Source organism: Eulemur rufifrons, chromosome 6, assembly GCF_041146395.1.
Source record: "Eulemur rufifrons isolate Redbay chromosome 6, OSU_ERuf_1, whole genome shotgun sequence".
Taxonomy (NCBI): domain Eukaryota; kingdom Metazoa; phylum Chordata; class Mammalia; order Primates; family Lemuridae; genus Eulemur; species Eulemur rufifrons.
In genome coordinates, this window is record NC_090988.1 from 14,891,959 (window position 1) to 14,912,499 (window position 20,541).

Genomic DNA, 20,541 nt, shown 5'->3' on the forward strand with positions numbered 1-20,541 from the left:
TCATCATTCCATAATCCTATGATTTGTGCCAAGGAGCTCCAAGCTGTCAGCCACAGTTTCCCCAAATGCAAATGCAAAAAACAAATCTTCAGTCAGTGCCCCCTGAATCTGCTTCTCCCTGCTGGTTCCCCTTCTGAATACACCCCCATCTTCCAACAGCCTTGTTCAGAGAACAAGTACAGGAGGGTTAGCAGCTTCAGAGAGCACAGTTTTGGAGTAATAGCTCCTCCTTAAGATGCTGTTGTGCCCATGTATGCCCAGGAGACATTTATCACCGCCAGACCTGCCACCTCTGAGGGTTTCGTTTGGTGGGAGTGGTACCTTGGCAGCTCAGAACAACACCCGGGAGCTTCCACTCCATTACTCTTTTTCAAGTTGCACTAAAAACATACTTATCCACCAAAGTATACTGTATTATGCAGAGTGGCTCTCCTAAAAGGCTCAATAAAGCTGAAATATGTGGATACTCTTAATAATTTTACAATAAACTACACATTAGAATCAACTACTCTGGCACTAGAAAGTTGTCCAACTGATGGATTGTAGCTTTTGGCTGGTTCACTGTGTGTGTGTGTGTATGTGTGTGTATGTGTGTGTTGGATGTGTATGTGCACAGGGGTGTGTGTGTGTGTGTGTGTGTGTGTGTATGATGCACATTCAGTGAAGGACTGAAAGCTATGGAAAAGGCACAAGTATCTTGGGAACTGTAGTTCCAACTAGGTAAGAGGCCAGTTTTGAAGCGTGTCTGATGACAGCTTTGGAGTTTTGGAAACTAGGGCAGTAAATCAGGAAACTGAGGTCTACAGATGGAAATGGCCAACAGGGAAGTGGGGAAAAAAGAGCAAAGGGAAATAATACTTACTAATAACCCACTGAAGATTAGAACCTTTCCATGATCTTCACAAAATGATGTTATAAAATATACATTATTATCTTCATTTTACAAAAGGGAAAACTCCAAGTCCCATAGGTTAATTACCTGGCCACATGTCCATCTGACATATGGCAGGGCACAGATTAAAACTCAAGTCCTCTCTGATCTGAGGCCCTGGCTGCCTCTGTTAAACCATGTTTCCACACTCGATGTCAACACAGTGATGAGGCTCACCCACCCTCATGTGCCAAGCCATGGGAGCAGGGGGACAGGACTAGAGAACTGCATAACTTGAAAGAGAGGTTTTGTTTTGAAAACCCTTGGGTTCTGGTTCCATGTGCCAGCCTGAAGAGGTCACATGACCCAGGCTGGCCGGGGCATGGTGTGGCCAGTGGAGAAAGCAACCCTAGGTGACGGAGAGGCCACTCAGCACAATCAGCCTGACTGTCCCTGTACTCTTCTGCCCTTTCCCACCTCAATGGTCATTCTCGATGCCAACCCTGGGCCTGAGGTTTTGACATCACCCACACTCAGCAGGGCCCATGCAACCCTGAATCTCGGATCCTGAACTAAACCACTCTGAAGGGTCCTGAACAGCCTTAACTTCAAATCTGTCCAGCTCAGAATGGGAGGAAGGGCATTCCAGATAGTTTCTGCGTGGGCTATGGAAGTACTGAGGTGACCTGGGGAGCAGGGTGCAGGGCCCGGCTCTCCCTGGCTGAGCAGCAAGCTGGGCTCCTTTGTACTGGAGGAGTTGGGTGGCGTGAGCTGAATTCCTACTGGATGTAAGATGACCTATCTCACCTGGCCACGCTCCTACTCTGAGAACTCTATAATGTTATGAAACACTCCATTCACTCATTCAACATTTACTGAGTGCCTACTGTGTGCCAGTCGGCCTTGCCTTTAGGAAGCTCAAAGTCTGGGGAAGAGGCTAGCATAGAAGAAGGGATTCCCACTTGAGAAGAATGCTCCAAAATACAGAACACAGGGTGCTGTGACAGTGTGTGACAGCAGACTCAACCTGGGGGGAGGTTGGCAGGGGAGACTTCCTTGGGGAAGTGACATTTAAGTAAGACCCAAAGATGGGTAGGGTCCGCTGGCCAAAGAAAGGAGCAGCAGAGTGGGGTGGGTGCATTTTCACTTCCTCACGGAATCAATTCTTTCTTTCCTCCCTGTCTGCCCTCGGTCCCCTTTCTGTAATAATTTTAGCAATTTCAATTACTTATGGCTAACCTCTCTGATAAACCTTTGGAAAAATAAACACAGGCTGGGGTCTGCTGACAATAAAATGAACCCAGTGGAGAAAATTGGCTGTGTATATCCATTCTGCCCAAACAAGACGGAGACTGGGGCATGGAGGGTTATTTCTGCAGGGCTTGCTGGGACCTGGCTGGAGCTGGGACTCTGAGGATCTGTTAGGTTAACAGAAGCTGCTAGCTCAGGTCACCTGGGCCCTCCAATCTGATGGGTCATTCTCCCCTTTCTCCAGGGAACATTCCTAACCCCAGGGCATTGTGAATTCAAATGTCCCCAACCATGTGCAGAGGTCCCCAACCTTTTTGGCACCAGGGACCAGTTTCATGGAAGACAATTTTTCCATGTACCGGGCCAGGGGAGGAGAGATAGTAAGCAATGGGGAGTGGCTATAAATGCAGATGAAGCTTTCCTCGCAGGCCTGCTGCTCACCTCCTGCTGTGCAGCCTGATTCCTAACAGGCTACAGACCCAGGGCTGGGGGCAGCTGATACATAGGATGAAACAAGTCCAAGGCTGGAAAGGCCCTCAGAGATCACCTAATACAACTTCATAATTTTACAGATGAAGAAACTGAAGCCCAACAAGGAAAAATGGCTTGCCAAGATAAAGATAGCAGAGTAGAGAGGTTAAGAGCTAACTGCCTGGGTTCACGGTCTGGCTCTACCGCCTTGAGCAAGACACCAAAGCTTTATAAGCCTCAAGCAAGCCTCATCTTGCTCATGTCTAAAATAGGGATAAAATAGTACCTTCTGCCACAGTAGTTGTGAGGTCTAAATGAGAAAATAACTATGAAGCTGTTGTTACAGAGCCTCGCCGAAAGAAAGTAAGTGTCAGCTATCCCTGTTACTATGTACCCAGCTAGTTAGTGGCAGGACTGGAACTAGTGCCGCTTCGCTGCTCATGCAGGGCCTTGCCTTGTATGTGCTGAGGCCCCTGCTAGGGTCATGCCTGCCCCTGCCTTCCAACACTGCACACCCAGCACTCAGACCCTTCTCTCTCGAGTCCCCAAAAGAAAGGCTCCGGTGCCCACTGCCTCCATAGATACCCCACAAATGGCCGCCTGGCCTCCAGCACAGAGATGGTGGTGCCAAGAGCAGGGAGCCCTGGCCCGCCTGGGGCACGGCAATGAAACGGTGGTGATGGCATCCGCTGGCCACGCCAGCTGCAAGGCCGTAGCAGCCCAGAGGCCAGCAGACCACACGGCCTCCAGCTTCCAGCACTCAATTATTTCCCACCTTTCGTTGACATTCCGTGACTTTTGACCCTTACCCTTAAATCTCAACACTTCTCTCCACCAAGGCAGCAGCTCCCTCATTTGGCACAGGGCCTATGTGCTCTCCAACAATAGATTAGAGCGATTTTATCTTTTCTATTAGGCAGTGACTGCAAATCTCCCTGGGTTCATTAGTAGCTGGATAATCCCTCCAGATTTATGAGCTCAAATTGAGCTTCCTCCTTCACCTCTTCTCTTCAGATGGCATCAACCACCTCTGCTGTCTCAACGGTAGACTGGGCTTTGCCCAGAGGCCCTTAATTCTTCACGTCCTTTATCCAAACTTCCATCAATCTTGCAGAACAAAGGCTTCCTCCAGCCAAACCCAGAGGCCGACTGGAAGACAGAGACTCCTTCTCAGAGCAAAGAGCAGAGGAAGCACAATGCATCTATGACTGTCCTGGGCCTTCCCTACCCAGACAGGAGCTGATACCCTTACTAAGTGCTAATCTCTAGTTCCAGGATCAGTTATCCTCTAAACAGACAAGCCAGGGCTTAGGATGCTAATTGTTTTTCTAGCATACGTGAAAGAGATGTGTGAAGATGGGTAATAATTCCATAATGTAGCAGATTGCTTCCCGATCACCTAACCCATTTCCTCCTTTCCCTGGGCATGCAGCCAGCCTGCATTTTCCAGCTTCCCCTACAGGTATGCGTGGCCATGTGATGAGTTCAAGCCACTGGAATTGTGAGCAGAAATAATCTGTGTCCCTTCCAGGCCTGGTCCATAAACCCTCCTGTGTGTGACCCTCCATGATTTTCTCCTACCCCTGGCCTCTAGGAGGACATATTGATCAGCTAGAAGAAGGCTGAGCCCCTGAATGAGCTTATGGAAGGCGACCCACTGATCGGGAATGCCCTTTTGGGACTTCATTTGAGTCAGGAATATATTAATACTTCCATTGTGTGAAGCTATGAGATTTGGGGGGGAGGGTTATCTGTTGTAGCAGCTAGCATTACCTACCAGACACAAACAGTATTATCAATAGCTAATTTTTAATTCTTACCAAGATTTTTTCAAGACAGATATTATTATTTACATTTTACATATGAGGAAACTGAAGCCCCAAGAGCCTCAGGGCCATACAGCTCGTAAGCTCCTGAACGGGGGAGTTTTACCCGTCCTGACCAACTGTGGGTACTGGGCTTTTGCACACCACTACTTTCTCTCATTATAAAGCTTCTTAATCAGCAGGACTCTCAGCTTCAGCCATGTGGTCTTGCTCCTTTCAATTTGCTAACTTCAAATAGAAATCAGAAACACATCTGACCACTTCACACCCATCAGGATGGCTATTATAAAAAAAAAAAGAAAAACAACAAGTGTTGGCAAGGTTGTAGAGAAACTGGGACCCTTGGATATTGCTGGTGGGATGGAAATTGGTACAGTAACTCTGGCAAACAGTTTGGCAGTTCCTCAATAAATAAACATATGATTATCATATGATCCAGCAATTTCACTCCTAGGCATATATCCAAAAGGACTGAAAGCAGGGACTTGAACAGATATTTACACATCCCTGCTTATACCAGCATTATTCACAACGGCCAAAAGGTGGAAGCAACCCGAGTGTCCACTGGTGGATGAATGGATAAACAATATGTGGTATACATATGTACAATGGTGTATTATTTAGCCTTCAAAAGGCAGGAAATTCTAACACATGGATGAACCTTAAAGATATTAATATAATTAACATAAGCCAGACACAAAAGGACAAATATTGTATGATTCCACTTACAGGAAGTAGCTAGAGTAGTCAAGTTCATAGAGATAAAAAGCAGAAAGGTGGCTGCTAGGGGCCAGGTGCAGTGGCTCACACCTGTAATCCTAGCACTTTGGGAGGCCAAAGTGGGAGGATTGCTTGAGGACAAGAGTTTGAGACCAGCCTGAGCAACATAGTGAGATCACATCTCTACAAGATATAGAAAAATTAGCTGGGCATGTTGGTGAATCCCTGTAGTCCTAGCTACTCAGGAGGCTGAGGCAGGAGGATCACTTGAGCCCAGGAGTTTGAGGCTGCAGTGAGCTATGATGATGCCACTGCACTCTAGCCTAGGCACCAGAGCAAGACCCTGTCTCAAAAAAAAAAAAAAAAAAAAAAAAAAAGACTGGTGGTTGCCAAAGGCCGAGGGACAGGAAAATGAGGCAGTTATTGTTGTTTAATAGGTAGAGAATTTCAGTTTGGGAAGATGAAAAAAAGATGTGGGGATCGATGGTGGTGACAGTTGTACAACAATGTGAATGTACTTAATGTCGCTGAAAAGTAGGCTTAAAAATGGTTAAAATGGTAAATTTTATGTGTATTTTATCACAAGAAAACAAAGTTTTAATGAAAAATAAATGAAATTCTGACATATAGTACAAACATGGATGAACCTAGGAAACATTATGCTGAGTGAAATAAGCCAGACACGAAAGGACAAACACTATGAGATTCCACTTACAGGGGGAACCTGGCTGGGACAGGCGACTGCACAGAGAAGAAAGTCGAGTGCAGGGGCTGGAGCGAGGGGCATCGGGAGCTATTGGTTAATGGGGACCGAGTTTCTGTTTGGGTTGATGAGAAGTTTTACGGCTAGATTGTGGCGATGGTTGCACAACATTGTGAATTTAATTAATGCCACTAAATTGTAAACTTAAAAAAGGTTAAAATGGCAAATTTAATGTGGTATATATTAGTACTTTACCAAAATAAAAATTCAAGAGAGAGAGGGAGAAAGAGAAGAAGGAAGGAAGGACAGAAGGAAGGCTGGCCGATTGATTTCTGGATGAGAGCAGGAACCAGTTCTCTGGGTCGCTCGTGCATCTTTTGTGACTTTGCACAATAACGCTATTTGCCTTGCTTATTTGGTCCATCTCATGTTGGCCTGTACTCTTGACCCCTCACTTTGCCTCCCCCCCAGGACTTGTTTCCGCCTGGTTCTATGCCACGTACCTGATCTCTGGTCAAGTGCACATCCTGGCAAGTGCCCTCAATTTACCACTCAAATTCTTGTGATTTAGACCCCGAGAGCTAGCCCTCTGCCCCTGGCCCCCACCTTAGCCAGGCGCCCTTGCTGTCTGTTTGTCAGAGATTTGCTCTGCTGGGAATGATTCCTGACCCATCAGAACCAGAAGATGGGGAAAAAGCTGTTGCCAGTAGAAATTACCCCAAACCCCATTTTGAAATAGATAATATAAATAAAAGACCTGGATATGTGTTCGCTGTGTGCCTTCAACATCTATAATACCTCTTCCTCTGTTCTGGAGGAATCTGTCCCTGTACGTTGCGTCTCTCTCATTGCCTGACACCTCACTGTCATTGTGTCACTGAATGCCACCTCCCCTGGACCCACAGACCCGGCTCTTCCCCGGACTCGCCCAGCTTCTTCCTGGCTCTGCCCGTGATAGCCACGTGGTCCTCCTCACAGCCTCCACCCTCGCTGGCTCAGTTCCTTGTGTTGCATCGTCACCTGTCACCCAAGGCCCAGAATTGGCACACTCACTCTCCCTGCTGGCCAGACCCTGACAGAGAAAGAAACTATGTTTCTGTAGGGTCAAATGAATTGATGGGTTAGAAGTCTGATTCGTGATGGATAATTTTGTCCCAACTCCTGTGATGGGTAATCAACAGACAGAATCCAGAGCAGTTAACCTAATTCATTTATTATGGATGCCCTAAATCAATCAGTTTTCCTTCTGCCTGGATGGGAGTGAGGTATGGGCATTCAATCAATTGCTCGGTAATTACTGACACAAATAAACCCCACAATGGGTCGGTTCCGTCACACACAATAACCGAACTACCTACTTCTATTCATTCTCTAGAAATAAATAAAATGGCATTTTATGAGTCATTTTTACAGACCATTAGAGGCCGGGCAGCAAAATAAGTACCTCCCATTCCTTTGAGCCCATGAGAAGCATAAACTAGACTTCTTAAAATAATAACTTCCCCCAACTAAACTTGCACTGTGAGCCAGTTGGTGTGTGTATTACCTCCCGAGGCAGGTACCGTTACTGCCCATGCCTCTCCAGCTCATCGTGCCTGTGCTCTAAAAGCTGATCTGAGAACCTACTGCATCGCTGTGGCAGAATTCAGAGAGATGGGACGTGACCCGGCTCCCTAGGAATTCCGAGAAGGAGTAAAGAAGAATGAAAGCCTGGTTGGCACCTGGACCGGGGAGAAGGGCTGGAGAAGCAGAGAGGATAACTCATCACCCTCTGTACGAAGCCCTTCTCTCTCTGCCCTAAAATTTCAGCTGCAAGTGGGCAGGAAGAGTGGTCCTAAAAAGTGTCTTTACTCCTGTTGGACGGCTATCCCTCTTAGAAACCCAAGGTACTAATGAGAAGCTTCCAGAATATTCTCTCACAGATTTTCGCAATGGCTCTGCTTCTGTTTTCTTGACTATTATTCAACCAGCCTCACTCACAGTTACTTTTCTCATCTCCCCTTGCAAACGTGCAGTGTGAGTCCTGTTAATCCCAGGTTCAAAGCACTCTCTGACTCCCAGAGCACATCTCGTCCCACGCCCACGCGAACGGGGAAAAACTCTTTGAAAACTGAAAGCATCATAGCGTTATATGGGAAAAAAATGCAATGCCTCAGAAACATAGAGTACTTTGCTATTTATAATGCATTTTACTTATATTAATATATTTTTAGTTAATCCTCATAACCCTCCAAGGTTTTATTATCCTCATTTTAAAAATGATAAAACGGGGGCTCAGAGTTCCAGTGTGGCTCACCCAAGTCTTCCAGTGACTCGACCTCTGTCCGCCAGGTAACATCATCATCATCATTTCTATCATTTTTGAGGACAGGGGGTGGCAGTACACAGTGTGGATAATGCTGTCTTCTTAAAAATCTCTCAGCCAACCAACTCCACCTTATTCTGGTTACTGTCCTGGGAACTCATATTCCAAATGAATGTCTCCCTTCCATCTGCTAAATCACCCCAGCTACTCCTTGCTGCCCAGCTCCTTCCTCCTCTGCTGACGTTGCTGCCTAATTTAGGGAGCCTCCCTGGCAGGCTGGCACGCTGCAGGCAGCCCCTGGCCTGCCTTGTCCCTCCCCCACCATTTCCCAGGTCCCCAAATGGAACACGATACTCCAATCTTTCTTTGCTCTTCTGCCAACTTGCCCAGGCTTCCCCAGATGCCTCCTTACTTTAAGCAAATGCTCCTGCATTGCTCTGGGAATAGTCTAATCCTTTTCTCCCTTTTTACATATTAATGTTCTGATTTATAGCAGCAGTGTTAGGGAGGGAAAAAAAAAGCAAACAAAGAAGTTCGTCTGTTGTACATTTTGAGGGGCGTGAGAGGGGCTCCTGGGATGCCAGTGATGTTCTATTTGTGGAGCTGGGTGCGGCTTACACAGGTGTGCTCACTTGGAGAAAGTTTTTTAAGCCGTGCACATATATTATGTTGTGGTTTTCTTCTGTAGGCATGCTAGACTTCAATAAAAAAAAAAAAAAATCCCAGCAACAGAGCAGGCAGTTTTATGGTGGTGGTGAGCAAGCTATTTCCACTCAAGTTCAAGCAAAGGCTGAATGACTCCCTGGCAAGCCTGCTGTGGAATTAGTCCCTACTCCAGAAGAAAAGCCACACCTGGATTCCTCTAAAGTCTGTTTCAACTCCGAGAGCAAAGGCTTAGAGGATGCTTCAGGGTTAACAATTTCAGAGCTGCCCCAAGAAAGGACTGTTCATAAACACCTACGGCTGGAAAAGAGAAGGATCTCAGCATCCAAGCCCATCTCTTTGGGCAGCCATCTCCTAAACCCCACAGGATATTTTAAGAGACCTGATTTCTAAGTCCAGGGAGGGAGACTGCATGATTCCCTAAATTACCCTACTGCACACTTTCACCAAAAACATATTTACTTCTGCACAACCTTTTTCAAGACTGAAGAATCAACTCTATGAAGCTGAATTCTGTTCCCTACCTTATTAAGGCTCTTTAACTGTTAACTGCCTTAAATCCTCCAAACAGGTTACTTTCTAGGTTGGATGGAAATGCGTTAGTGAATAAGAATTAACTGCCATGCGTATTCCTGGAGCAGTCCATAAGTTTTAAGTGACTCACTGTTTCCTGGACCTGCCATGGACTTTCTTATCTCTGTGCAGGTGGATATGCTGTTCCTTATCCCAGAATGCTCTTCCTTTCTTTGTTTCCCTACAAAAACTCTACCCATCTTTCAGGACATAGCTTGAAGGCCCCTTCCTCGGTGACACTTTTCCTGATGGCCCCATGTTGAGCAAGCAGTGCCTGCTCTAGGGTCTGGAGCATCCTGTGTACACGTCTAGTAACAGAATCTAGCACTTTGCACTGTGATAGGTGCTTTGAGTTTTTCTGAGGCAGGCTTGGTTTCTTACTCTCATTTTAATCCTGAATGCCTGGCCCAGTGCCTGTATGTATACAGGAGGTACTCAAAAGCATGTCTGGATGAAGGGGTCACTGTGTCGAGTGACTTATAAAATGAAATCAACCTCTTCTCTGAATGATTGTTTGTAACGGCTCTATTTGTAATAGTCAAAATATGGAAACAACCAGAAGGTCTCTTGATAGGAGAAGGGCTAAACAAACCGTGGCACATCCCTACCGTGAAATACTACTCAGCAATAAAAATCCAAGGTCACAGAAAGGTAAGATTCCATTTATATAACATTCTCATAATCATTCAACTATAGAAAAGAAGAACAGATTAGTGGAAGCTAAGGGTTCGGGGTGGTGGTGGGAGGGTGGCGGGTGTAACTATAAAGTCGTGGCAGGAGGGAGCTCTTTGTGGGATGAACAGTTCTGTATCTTGTTTGCAGAGGTGCACAACTCTACACATTTTCATAGATTTGCCAGTCTGATATCCTGTTTTGATATTGCACTGTAATTGTGTACAGCGTCACCATTGGAGGAATCTGGGTTAAGGGTACATGGACTACCTTTACAACTTCCTATGAATCAATTATTTCAAAATAAAAAGTTATAATTTTAAAAAAAAAACACCTGTTTTCTGAGGTCCTTTCTACTCTCCAATTGAGTGTGTCCATAGGTCACCATAATCTTTCACATTTCTTAATGCTTTACCATGTCAAAAGGCTTCCACCTAGGTTAAATTATATCATTTCAAAATTATGGCAACTCCATGATGTAGCTGTTCTGATCCCCATTTTACAGATAAGGACACCAAGGCTCTGTGCTTTGCTGAAGGGCACACGGTTGGTAAGTGGCAAAGCTAGTGCTCAAACCTGGTTCAATGAAATCTCTACAGACCTGAGTTTTCTCATCTGCAAAATAAGGGAATTTGACTGAGATGGTCTCTAAAGGCACATACGGTTATAACACTGTAAGACATGCATACTGGTTGTGCCCTAGCTTTCCTACTTCCGAGCTAGCACGAGAGTCTGACAACGTAGAGATTGGACTGCAGCCCAGTAACTGGACCTACCAAGGGGGCTTACCCACCCTGCGACAGCCCAGAGGAATTAGCTCTATGCAGCTAGTGGCGTTTGAATGGAGGCATTAGACTCCCCAAATCCCCATGCTTGCGAGGCTAAGAAATGTTGGGATGAGAATCCCAGTGGGCTCTTGGACCCCATGTTTGCAGGACGCCCAGCCTCTCCAGCTGTCTTCTGCTCCTCTGTGTCTACTTCTCCCACTCCCCATCCTCTGGGCTCCATTCCATCATGATCCACTGCCCCTGACCACTCACAACACTCGCTATGCCAAGGAGGTGAGCTGCGAGAATGTCTTACCAGATTAGTGAAGATGTATGTGTAATAGGCTGACACCATCCCAAGTTCAGCTGCCTGCAAGGCGAAGAGAGGGAGATTAGAGAAGAAAACAAAAACCCACTTGAAGCAAATGAGCAGTGAGGGCTCCACGTGTCTGCCATTTGTCTGGGCTGCTGCCCTTTGGCACCAGGCAGAGTGGAACATCCTGACCAGCTCTCACACTACCCTCGATCCGGGACCAGCACAGGGTCTCTCCTCCTCCCTGCTCCCTCCCACGGCAGTGACATGCATAGTAGCTGCTGTTCTCACACACAGCACACCATGGATATAAACATATTATTGAAACCAAAATGACTTTTAGGGAAATGAAGCAAATAATTAAACAGATTATTATAATTATCTCCACAACCATTAACAATAACAATGTCTAACACCCACTGTTTGGTATGTGCCAGCCACCGTAAGGTATTCTGCATGGGTTAACTGCATGAGGTAGGCACTATCATTCCTCGCCCAACCCCCTTTTGCAGTTGGGGAAACTGACACAACAAAAGGCTAAGTAACTTGTACAAGATCACATGCCTCACAAACGGAAAAGATGAGATTAAAGCCAGGCAGCCTAATGTCAGTGCTTTTAGCCAACTGTACTCCCCGCTGAGGACCGTGATATTCATGGAACCACAGACACAGCCCTCTTAGGGGCGAGGCATAGATCAGAGAGTCTGTAGGTTGTAGGCAATGCCCCAATCAACTCCACCCCTGTCAGAATGCAAGCGAGACTCTTAATACGAATATTCTTGAATCTGCAGCAGTATAGGAAATAAGTAAATAATTTGCAAACTCTGGTCCTTTATTAGTAAGTAACAAGTTGCCGGTGACATGCCTCCCCCTTGATCTCAGCGCAGCAGTGTGGCATCATTCCGCAGTTGAGAATTGCCATTTCAGAACGGTGTCCCTTTTGTCTGATCTTTGTACCCACCATCAATACTCCTAACCAACCTCCCCCTCTCAGTGTGCCTGGGTTTGAGTGTGACAGGTGCCATAGAAACTGACAAGTAGATCAGGTAAATAATGAGCCCAGCTCTCTCCAGGGCCCTCATCCCTCCTGACAACTGGCTGGATTTTCATAATGTATCTTGCAGCCCTGGGCCACAGGGAGACCATTTTTGTGATGACTATCGAGGTGGATGGAGGAGAAACAAGACCAGGGATGATTATATTTTCCTCCTACGTAATGTTCATCTCCAGGGAACTTAGATGGCATCGTGAGCGTTCTTACAGGAACCCTCGCAGGCTCCTTGAGGAACAGGCTGGGGGTTCCTGTATCACCGTCATTCCAATGGGAATCTAAAGGGCAGAAAGGCGTAGTGACAGGGGCAACAGCACTCAGGGGACACAAGGCCTCCTCTGTGAGGCTCCTTCCTCCTCCAAGTGAAGGTACATTTCCTCCTCCACTTCCAAGAGGATGGTGTGACAGGATGACCACCCTCCGTCCTGTGCCCCACCACGCACACTCACCCTGTCCAAGGGAGAGTGCTGCCGCCTCCCACCCCTGCCTAGATCCATGCCAGCCCCCTGTGTGAGCCCACTGCTGACAGGGACGGGGCGGGGCGGCGCTGGGAGACGGCTCAGTCAGATAGTTAAAACCCATTTTGTGAAATCTGCTGTCCTAGAGATAAAAGACAAGAGATCCTTGGTTTTTAAGGCCTGAATTCTGAGTAAACATGGAGTTCGTTGCTGGAACAGCCGCTCAATAAAGTCGGGGATTACTCTGCAAATCCTCCTGAAATCAGGAGACGGCAGAGTGCTGCCAAGCTCCAGGGGCCGGGCCCCCTCCTGCACAGCGAGTCTCCCAGAGGCTGTGCCCACTCAGCTTCCCACACTGAGTCCGTCCTTGATGAGGCCCCCCTGGAAGGAGGAATACGGAGCCCCAGGAAGCATGAGGACAGAGCCTGCCTGGGCCTCTAGGAAGTCAGATGGGAACAAAGGGAACAGGCTTTCCCGAAGCCTCACTGCTCATTGATCAGTTTGGCTCCAAGGGCACAGGAGCTGGGGCTGAACGGTGGGGCCAGGAAAAACAGGCATGGGGCACGCAACAGAACCGTCTGCTAATCATGACCACTACAGGTGGAGCTTCCTTGAAAAGGATGGCCACAAAAACAAAACAAAAAAACCACAGTGTTTTAAATGAAAATACCCAGTACTGGCAATGGTGCTAAAAGATACCTATGTGCTGCTGGTGCCAGTGTAAACTGTCACAGCCTTTGCCAGGCAATCTGGTAAATCATATCAAAATCCTTAAAAGCATGCATATCTTTAACTCAGTAATTCCACTTCTAGAAATTTATGATAAGGAAATATTCATGAATGTGCATAAAGATTTATGTACAAAGATGTGCACCCCAGCGTTATTTATTATAGCAAAAGATTGGAAACAACCTGTATCTCCAACAATAAAAGGATGGTTAAATAAATTATGGGACATCTGTATGATAGGAAATGATACAGCCATTAAAATATTTGTAGAAAAATGTTTAATGACACGGGGAAGGTGCATGACATAGAATTAGAAAAGCAGCTTACAGAAAAGTTCGTGCAGGGTGATAATAATTTTGGGAAAAAATGCGTCTGTAAAGCAGAAAGGATAGACATCAAAATTTAATAGCGGTTAGCTCTGGGTGATGAGATTGTAAATAATTTTTATTTTCTTCTATGTGCTTTTCTATACTTTCCAAAATTTCAGCAATGAACTAGTCATATTATTCGGGGTATAGAACTCAGCCTCATATGCTGGGATATACCACGGAATATTCCTGGGCAACGGGCTGCCCCCCAAAGGCTCCTACCTGGGGGCTGTTTAGGCAGGCTCCAGCTACCCATAGGGACTGTGCGTTCCGAACCGCCCTCCACCATGGGGCTGCAGGGACATCTGTCTACTAAGCTGAAGCTCTCACTCCCGGCTCCCCACATTCCCTAAGGAGGACCCCTCAGCCTGTACCTCTCCTCCCCTAAAACTTAGAGGAGTTTTTCCATCCTTAATGACTTCATTGATCATAGCTCCAGGCATAAGAGGAGAAAAAGGAAGAAACGAGAAAAATCCTGCGTTTGAGTGTGTGTGTATGTGTGACAGGGAGAGTGTATGTGAGTGGGATATACACACACACACAGACGTGGCTTTGGAGCTCTGGAAAATTACTATAGCAACGGGCTGAAGGGACAGCCTTCAGTACTGAGAGAACTCATTCAAATCTCTTATTAACTCCGAGACAAAAACTAGCTGGGGATGGGAGGCCCGGAGGAGGGAGGGGCAGGGAGGGAGAGGAACAGACAATCATCCGAGTGTCTGCTGGGCTCCTCGCAGCTTGGCAGAGGTTAACGAGGAGCCTCGCTCCCCCAGTGGAAGATGGCAGGTTGTGTTTAAATGTGCAATTAAAATGGCATTAGAAGAGGCCAGAGCGCCTGGAGAGGTTGGGGGAGCTGCCGAGGAGCCTGGGAGCAGGGTCTGCTGTCTCTGAGGTGCATGCCTGGCCCAGCCACCAGCCCAGGAACTGGGCCAGGTGACCGGGAGGCTGCCCAGCTATTTCCAGCTGTTTGTCCCATGTGGCCCCAGGCACCAGACCTCTCTCTCTTTCTCTTTCTGTCTCTCTCTCTCTCACAGAGTCCTAGTTTCCACGTGCGTATGTTCCAATTCGGGGCTGGCACCGTGCCCCTCTGTCTCTGGGAGCACAGGAGAAACTGCCTGGTTCGCAGGTGAGACGGAACTGCTCAGGCTCGGCTCTGCTCCCCGCAGGCCTGGGCCTCGGACACGTCTCTTCGTCTCCCAGCAGGAAGCTATCATACCTGCCTCGTGTCATCACTGGGCATTTCACACCGGGAAATGTGTGTACCCCGTGTCAGGATTAAAGACAGAGCTGATGTTCAGCAAGATGCACTGGCGTGACTGTCCTGGTTGTCAAAATATGGGAATCCTTCCATACCGCTTGGCAAACGGCCTCTGCCCGAGCCCCTCGATCACCCCATCCCCACCTCCGCCCCTCCCAGGACCCCATGGGCGCTCTGCAGAGCCCCTGGCAGGATCTGGCTTTGGCTGGCATCTCCGTTGTCTGCTGCCCTGCTGCCCCTGGTGCTGAATATTTTTACAACATCACCATCACCCCGCTTTCTCCTTTCAGCTGTCAGGAACCGTTTGTTGAAACGGAAGCACAGAGAGAGGCTGGTCAGGGCTCAGGTCCAGGCCATGGCCCAGGAGGACACGCAAGGCAAGGACAGGGAGAGCGGGCGCTCAGGGGGAGGCGAGGAGGGGAGGAGGCTCAGCACCCACCGGCACCCGCCCAGCCCGGCTCGCACCTTCAGGAGGATGGTGTGGGACATGGAGGCGTTGGCGTGGATGATGATGGTGGCTGTCTTGTCGTCCCGGATCTCCTTGAGGAGTGGGGTGGGGTCCCGGGTGTCATCCAGCATCCGGACGGAGAGCGTGTCCTTGGAGATAAGGAATTGCCGGAGCAGCTTCTCTAGGTTTAAAAGGCCTGGAGGGGAGAGAGGATGCAGGCCTGAGGCTCCGTAGAGATGCCTCAAGGGACATCTGGGCAAAAACAGGACACGGGGAAGCCTGGGCTGGACACAGGGTTGTGTCTGGTCCCATTGCTGGTGCTGGGGAGCTACTTCACCACTGAGCAGGGTTCTTAGCCATCTAGAATGAAAGAGCTCCTACTGGCTCCCTAGCCGCCTCGGGAACGCTCTTCTAAGGTGGAGCAGGAAGCTTCCTAGTGGAATGAGGGGATCCCTGCCCCGCCCTATGGTCCTCGGGTGCAGGACACACAGTGGCCAAGATCTGGGGTCCGAGACCACCAGGCCCGTGTATCTTTCCCCAATCGCAGGATCTTTTCGTGTGGCCAGCTGTCTCGGCCTCAGTTTCCTCATCCGAGAAGTGGAAATAGTAACAGCAGTCAGCTCGTAGGTCTGTGTTGAGGGTTAGAAAAGGTCGCGCGTAACTTGGGCCTGAGACTAGGACACGGTCCACTCCCGTCAATGTCACGTCAGGCTCTATAAAAGCCTTTGTGTTCATTTTGGAGCGGGGGTGGGGGGTGGGAATATACAAGATCCCAGGACCCAGAAAACAGGTCTAGCAAAACCCTTTGAACTCCTCACAGCCTCGTGGCTGCATTAAGACAAGAAGGTATTATCATGATCATAAAAGAACAGCCTTTGAACTGCACTCCAGCAGGCAAGAATCTGGGTGCACCCAGAACAAAATGAAAAAATGGGACTGTGCATTAGAAACTCCCCCTTCCTTTCTCCACCCCTAGCTGTTTGCCGCCTAGGGGCCATGGTGGGAGGAGGGGTTCCAGAGTGACATCGCTGAGACAAGAGGGTCTTAATTCTGCCTTGTCTCTGCAAATACAGGCCAGGGGAGGGCATGCATGTACATGGGGTGGGGGGAAGCAGTGGCCTCAATTCCAAGGGAAAGAGACAGGCAGGCATTTGCTCCCAAAAGCAATGACAAGAGTAACATTTATCGAACGCTTATTGTGTTCCAGCTAATGTGCTAAAAATTTTACATGGCTTATCTCATGTAAGTCCTCACAACAATCCTATAAAGTGTTATAATCCCCAGCACAGAGGAGAACGGGAGGTCGGGAGGTTGAACAATCTGCCTCACACACGGGGTGGCAAGCGAAGGGTTGATTTTCTAAGCAGTCCAAGGTCCCGTGCTGCCAGTCTCCATGTGGACTGATCGGGTAGTCAGTTCAGGGATGTCTTGACGACAACCCTGAAAGACTAGTCACTCACTGTCCTGACCCTCAAACATCAGAAGGTCACTGAGAGAGACCTCCGAAGAGCATCACATCCCCCTCCTGCTGTTGTAGACAGGTAACACGGCTTGCCCAGCACACAGACACACAAACAGCTGGGACCAGAATTCGGGTCTCTGTTTTCTGATCTCCATCCAACCCTCTTCCCACGAGACCAGGCTGCCTCTGAGGACAAACTCCGCAGGAAGCAGCAGGCACAGTGCCCGGGGAGGCCCAGGGACACGTGTCTCAGGACTTGGGGAGGGAAGCCTACTCTTGGTCTGTTTTCTTAATGAGAAGGAGAGGGAAGCAGGGTTGGAGCCCGATGGCCTGGCGTGTTGGAGACAGGAGCTCTGGGAAGGTGCTGCCAACCCCTGTCTTCCTGTCACCTGTTTGGAGAAGGCTTTCCAGGGAGCGGGAGGCTGCAGCAGATCGGGGAGAAGCCAGGGGAGGGCCTGTTATTTACAAAGAGGCTTCAGACACAGCCCAGCTGTGCAAGCCACAGCACAGGGCTCGCCTTTCCTCCCTTCACCAACAGGGTTTCAACAGAGACTTGTAAAGATCACCACCATCTGTGCCCCTCGCAGCCCCTCATTGCCAGCCCCCACCCACGGTCGCACTGATGTTGCTGGGCTATTTCCTGCCAGCCCTGATCCGGAAGATCTGGATTCATGCTTGGGGTCAGCCCTCCCTGGCTGTGTGACTTTGAGAAGTCACCTAACCTCTCTGAGGCTCCATTTGTCATCTGCAAAATGAGTATAAGAGGGTGAGAACTCAATGAGATCGTATGAGAAAGCCCGCTGGGAACCAGAATGTTCTGTTTCGATGTCACTTCTCTTGTATTCACTTACACCCCCGAGCATGCCAAGGGCAGGCGTGGTGAGGCAGATGAAGTCAGGGAAGAACACGCCTGTTCAGCCAACACTCCCTGGCATGTCCTAAGTGCCAGGCACCGTGTAGACAGGACACCAGGCAGAGAAGATGGATCTCATACAGTCCCTGCCCGCAGGAGCTCAGGGTCCAGGCACTCGCAGCTAAGTGGATGATGAAGTTCAGATTACGTTCCTATTTTGTTTGGCAACTTGAATTAATCTGTTTTTTTTTTTTTTTTTTAATTTGGCATCCTCATTTTGTCCTATATGTAAATAGAGAGAACGTCTACCACACCTTCCTCAGAGATGACGTCAAAAGCTAACTCCCACCCGGACAAAGGTCTGAGCACCTGATCCAAGGACACTCCAGCAAGGGGGTGAAGGGCGGCCGCAGAGCTGGTGCTCCCGGGGTCTCAGCATCCCCCCCGCCCCCCGACCCCGCAGCCAGAGGGGCTGAGCGAGGGAGGGGCGGCGGGGCGAACCCCATGGGTCCTGGAATGGAGTGTGGAGCATCTTTAGAGTCTGGCTGGAAAAAGAGGCCAAATCCCCTGGGATTCTTCCGAACGGCAGTGAAATTCAGTGGGACGAGACAGGAAGACCTGGGGGACGACAGTAGGATTATGCACAGTATGGTGATTCCTGGCAAAGGTGGCCTGGGGACGCTTAATCCTTTTAAAACTGGCAGGTGCACTGAGCTCCCAAGGACAGAGGGCCCCTCCAGGCGTCAGAGAAGCTGGGGACCTGTTCTAACCATTGCCCAGCCTGCTACCCCTTGGGGTGCTCTGCTGCCCTTTAAACAAAGAACAGCGTTATTCCCCTACGCCAGCCACCTCCCTCCGTGTGCTGAGAGGCAGGGCGGGGACGGGGAGGGCGGGTCTGCACCCCACCCAGAATCGCCCATCAGTGAGTCATTCCTTTTCCCAACCTGGCAGCCCTGGCACAGCACAAAGGCCCAGTGTTGGGACGCGAACGGCAGCTCCGGCACCGCTAGGTAGGTTAGGACGGCAACTCCCCCATCCCCCGGCACCCAGTGTCCTCGTCTGAGAAGTGAGGAGAATGACTACCTTACAGGGCTATTAAGAGGATGTCAAGTACACAGGTGGTGCTGTCAAAAGGGGCCTAACAAATCTTGTTTCCCACTCGCTTTCCCACTGCTCTTCACCCCACGTCCTCCCCTAAACCCTCGCTCCATTCTCCAGCCTTCACCCACCTGTCCCTTCTCCCAACTCCTACAGGATTTATGATCCCACCCACAAAATATAGCCTTGGTTTTAAACCATAGAAAATATTTGATGGCAAATATGCAAGTAAGTATACTTGTGTATGTATATATGTATTACATGTCTATGTTTTTGAGTCAGTCTCACTGTTTATAGATATATTTTTATAATATATAATGTACACATGAATTATTTTAGCGGTAGGTAGGGATCGCATTTCAAACTTCTCTGTGAATCCCGTGCGGGCAGGGTGTACAGCGCTTGCTGGACTGGACTGATCTAGAGACTGTAGGGAAGGAAAGAGACTCTGTACCCTAACAGAGGAGCAGCAGTGCCAGGTGGGAACTGTCACCGTGTCACTTGAGGAGCAGATGAAGGAGGGCTGTCCCAAGGCAGACTTGCTCTTGGCAGCCTCAAGGGCTACACCCAGGAGCACTGAGGGGGTGGAAGCCACAGGGAGACAGACTCCAGCTCAACGCAAAGAAGAACCTTCCTTTGTGATGTGGTGGGCTGCACATGAGGTAGTGAGTTCCCCATCACTGGAGGAAGTCAAAGAAAGACTGAAGCCCTTCTTCAGAATCACTGCAGAGGGAGTTAAACCAGTAGAGGGAAAGTTGAACTAGAAAATCAATGATTTCTTTCCAGCCCAGAGATCCTCTAATTTTATAAATCAGAAGAGGATACTTTTTAATTCTAGTCAGTGGAAGAAATTTGCAGAAGAAGTGTGGTTTAATCACATTAAGAATATTAGGAGTTTTCCAGTGAAGTTTGACAATTTCCTATTGTCATTCTCCTCACCGCTATCTGTGGATTTAGCAAAGGCAGTTGCCACCAGAGGGGTTAGAAGCAGCTCTCTTCCCTTGCACCTCCTCCACCTCCACCCCAACCCTCCTCTCCTAGGGGAGCCCTGGCCCAGCAGCGGCTGTGCCTGCCAAGTCCAAGGCTGGGAGGGACCTGGGGAACCTATCAGTCTGGCTCAGGATGCAGCGGGGTGGATCGATGAGCGACTCGGTGGGCAGGCTGCTCTGGGAGGAAGGAGGGAGGCTGCTTCTGCAACTGGAAGGCCAGGGGCCGGGAGGGGTGGGAGGAGGATGGTGAGGCCAGGGCTGGACAAAGATGTGGGACAAGCACACAAATACCTAGGTGATAGGTCTGCAGGGGACACAGAGCACTCTTGCATCAAAAAATAATAATAAAGAAAACATCTATTTCCACTGGCGTCCTTCCCCCTCTACCGGCTAATTCCCTGGGCTTAATGCTTTGGTCCTAGAAAATGCTAATATTCCAAGGAGGACCCACACTTTTAAATCTTCTGGGAAGCAGCTCATGTAATATTCACCTTGGAGGACAGCGGTGAGGATCTCATGGGATAACAGGAATTTGATTTGGTGCACAGGGCCCTACACCTGGAAAGCCTCATTCCCCTTCCCCTTGCCAGGTGGCCGTGCCTCAGCGTGTGTGGCCGTCAGATTCTTCCATGGAGCGAATTCTGACCAGAGAGGGGGGATGAGGGTCCGGGATATCACCAGGAGGTGGGGAA

General features: G+C 48.9%; 1 protein-coding gene across 1 annotated transcript in view; it reads right to left on the reverse strand.

Moving 5' to 3' along the window:
* The window catches only part of GRIK4 (glutamate ionotropic receptor kainate type subunit 4), a 296,004-nt gene that overhangs the window by 133,321 nt on the left and 142,142 nt on the right, over window positions 1-20,541 (reverse strand). Inside the window, exons 5-6 of the mRNA XM_069468807.1 lie at window positions 15,465-15,643; window positions 11,139-11,192 (exon numbers count right to left, since the gene is read on the reverse strand). Of these exons, the coding sequence (XP_069324908.1) occupies window positions 11,139-11,192; window positions 15,465-15,643 (233 nt within the window). The remainder of the gene's footprint in view (window positions 1-11,138; window positions 11,193-15,464; window positions 15,644-20,541) is intronic.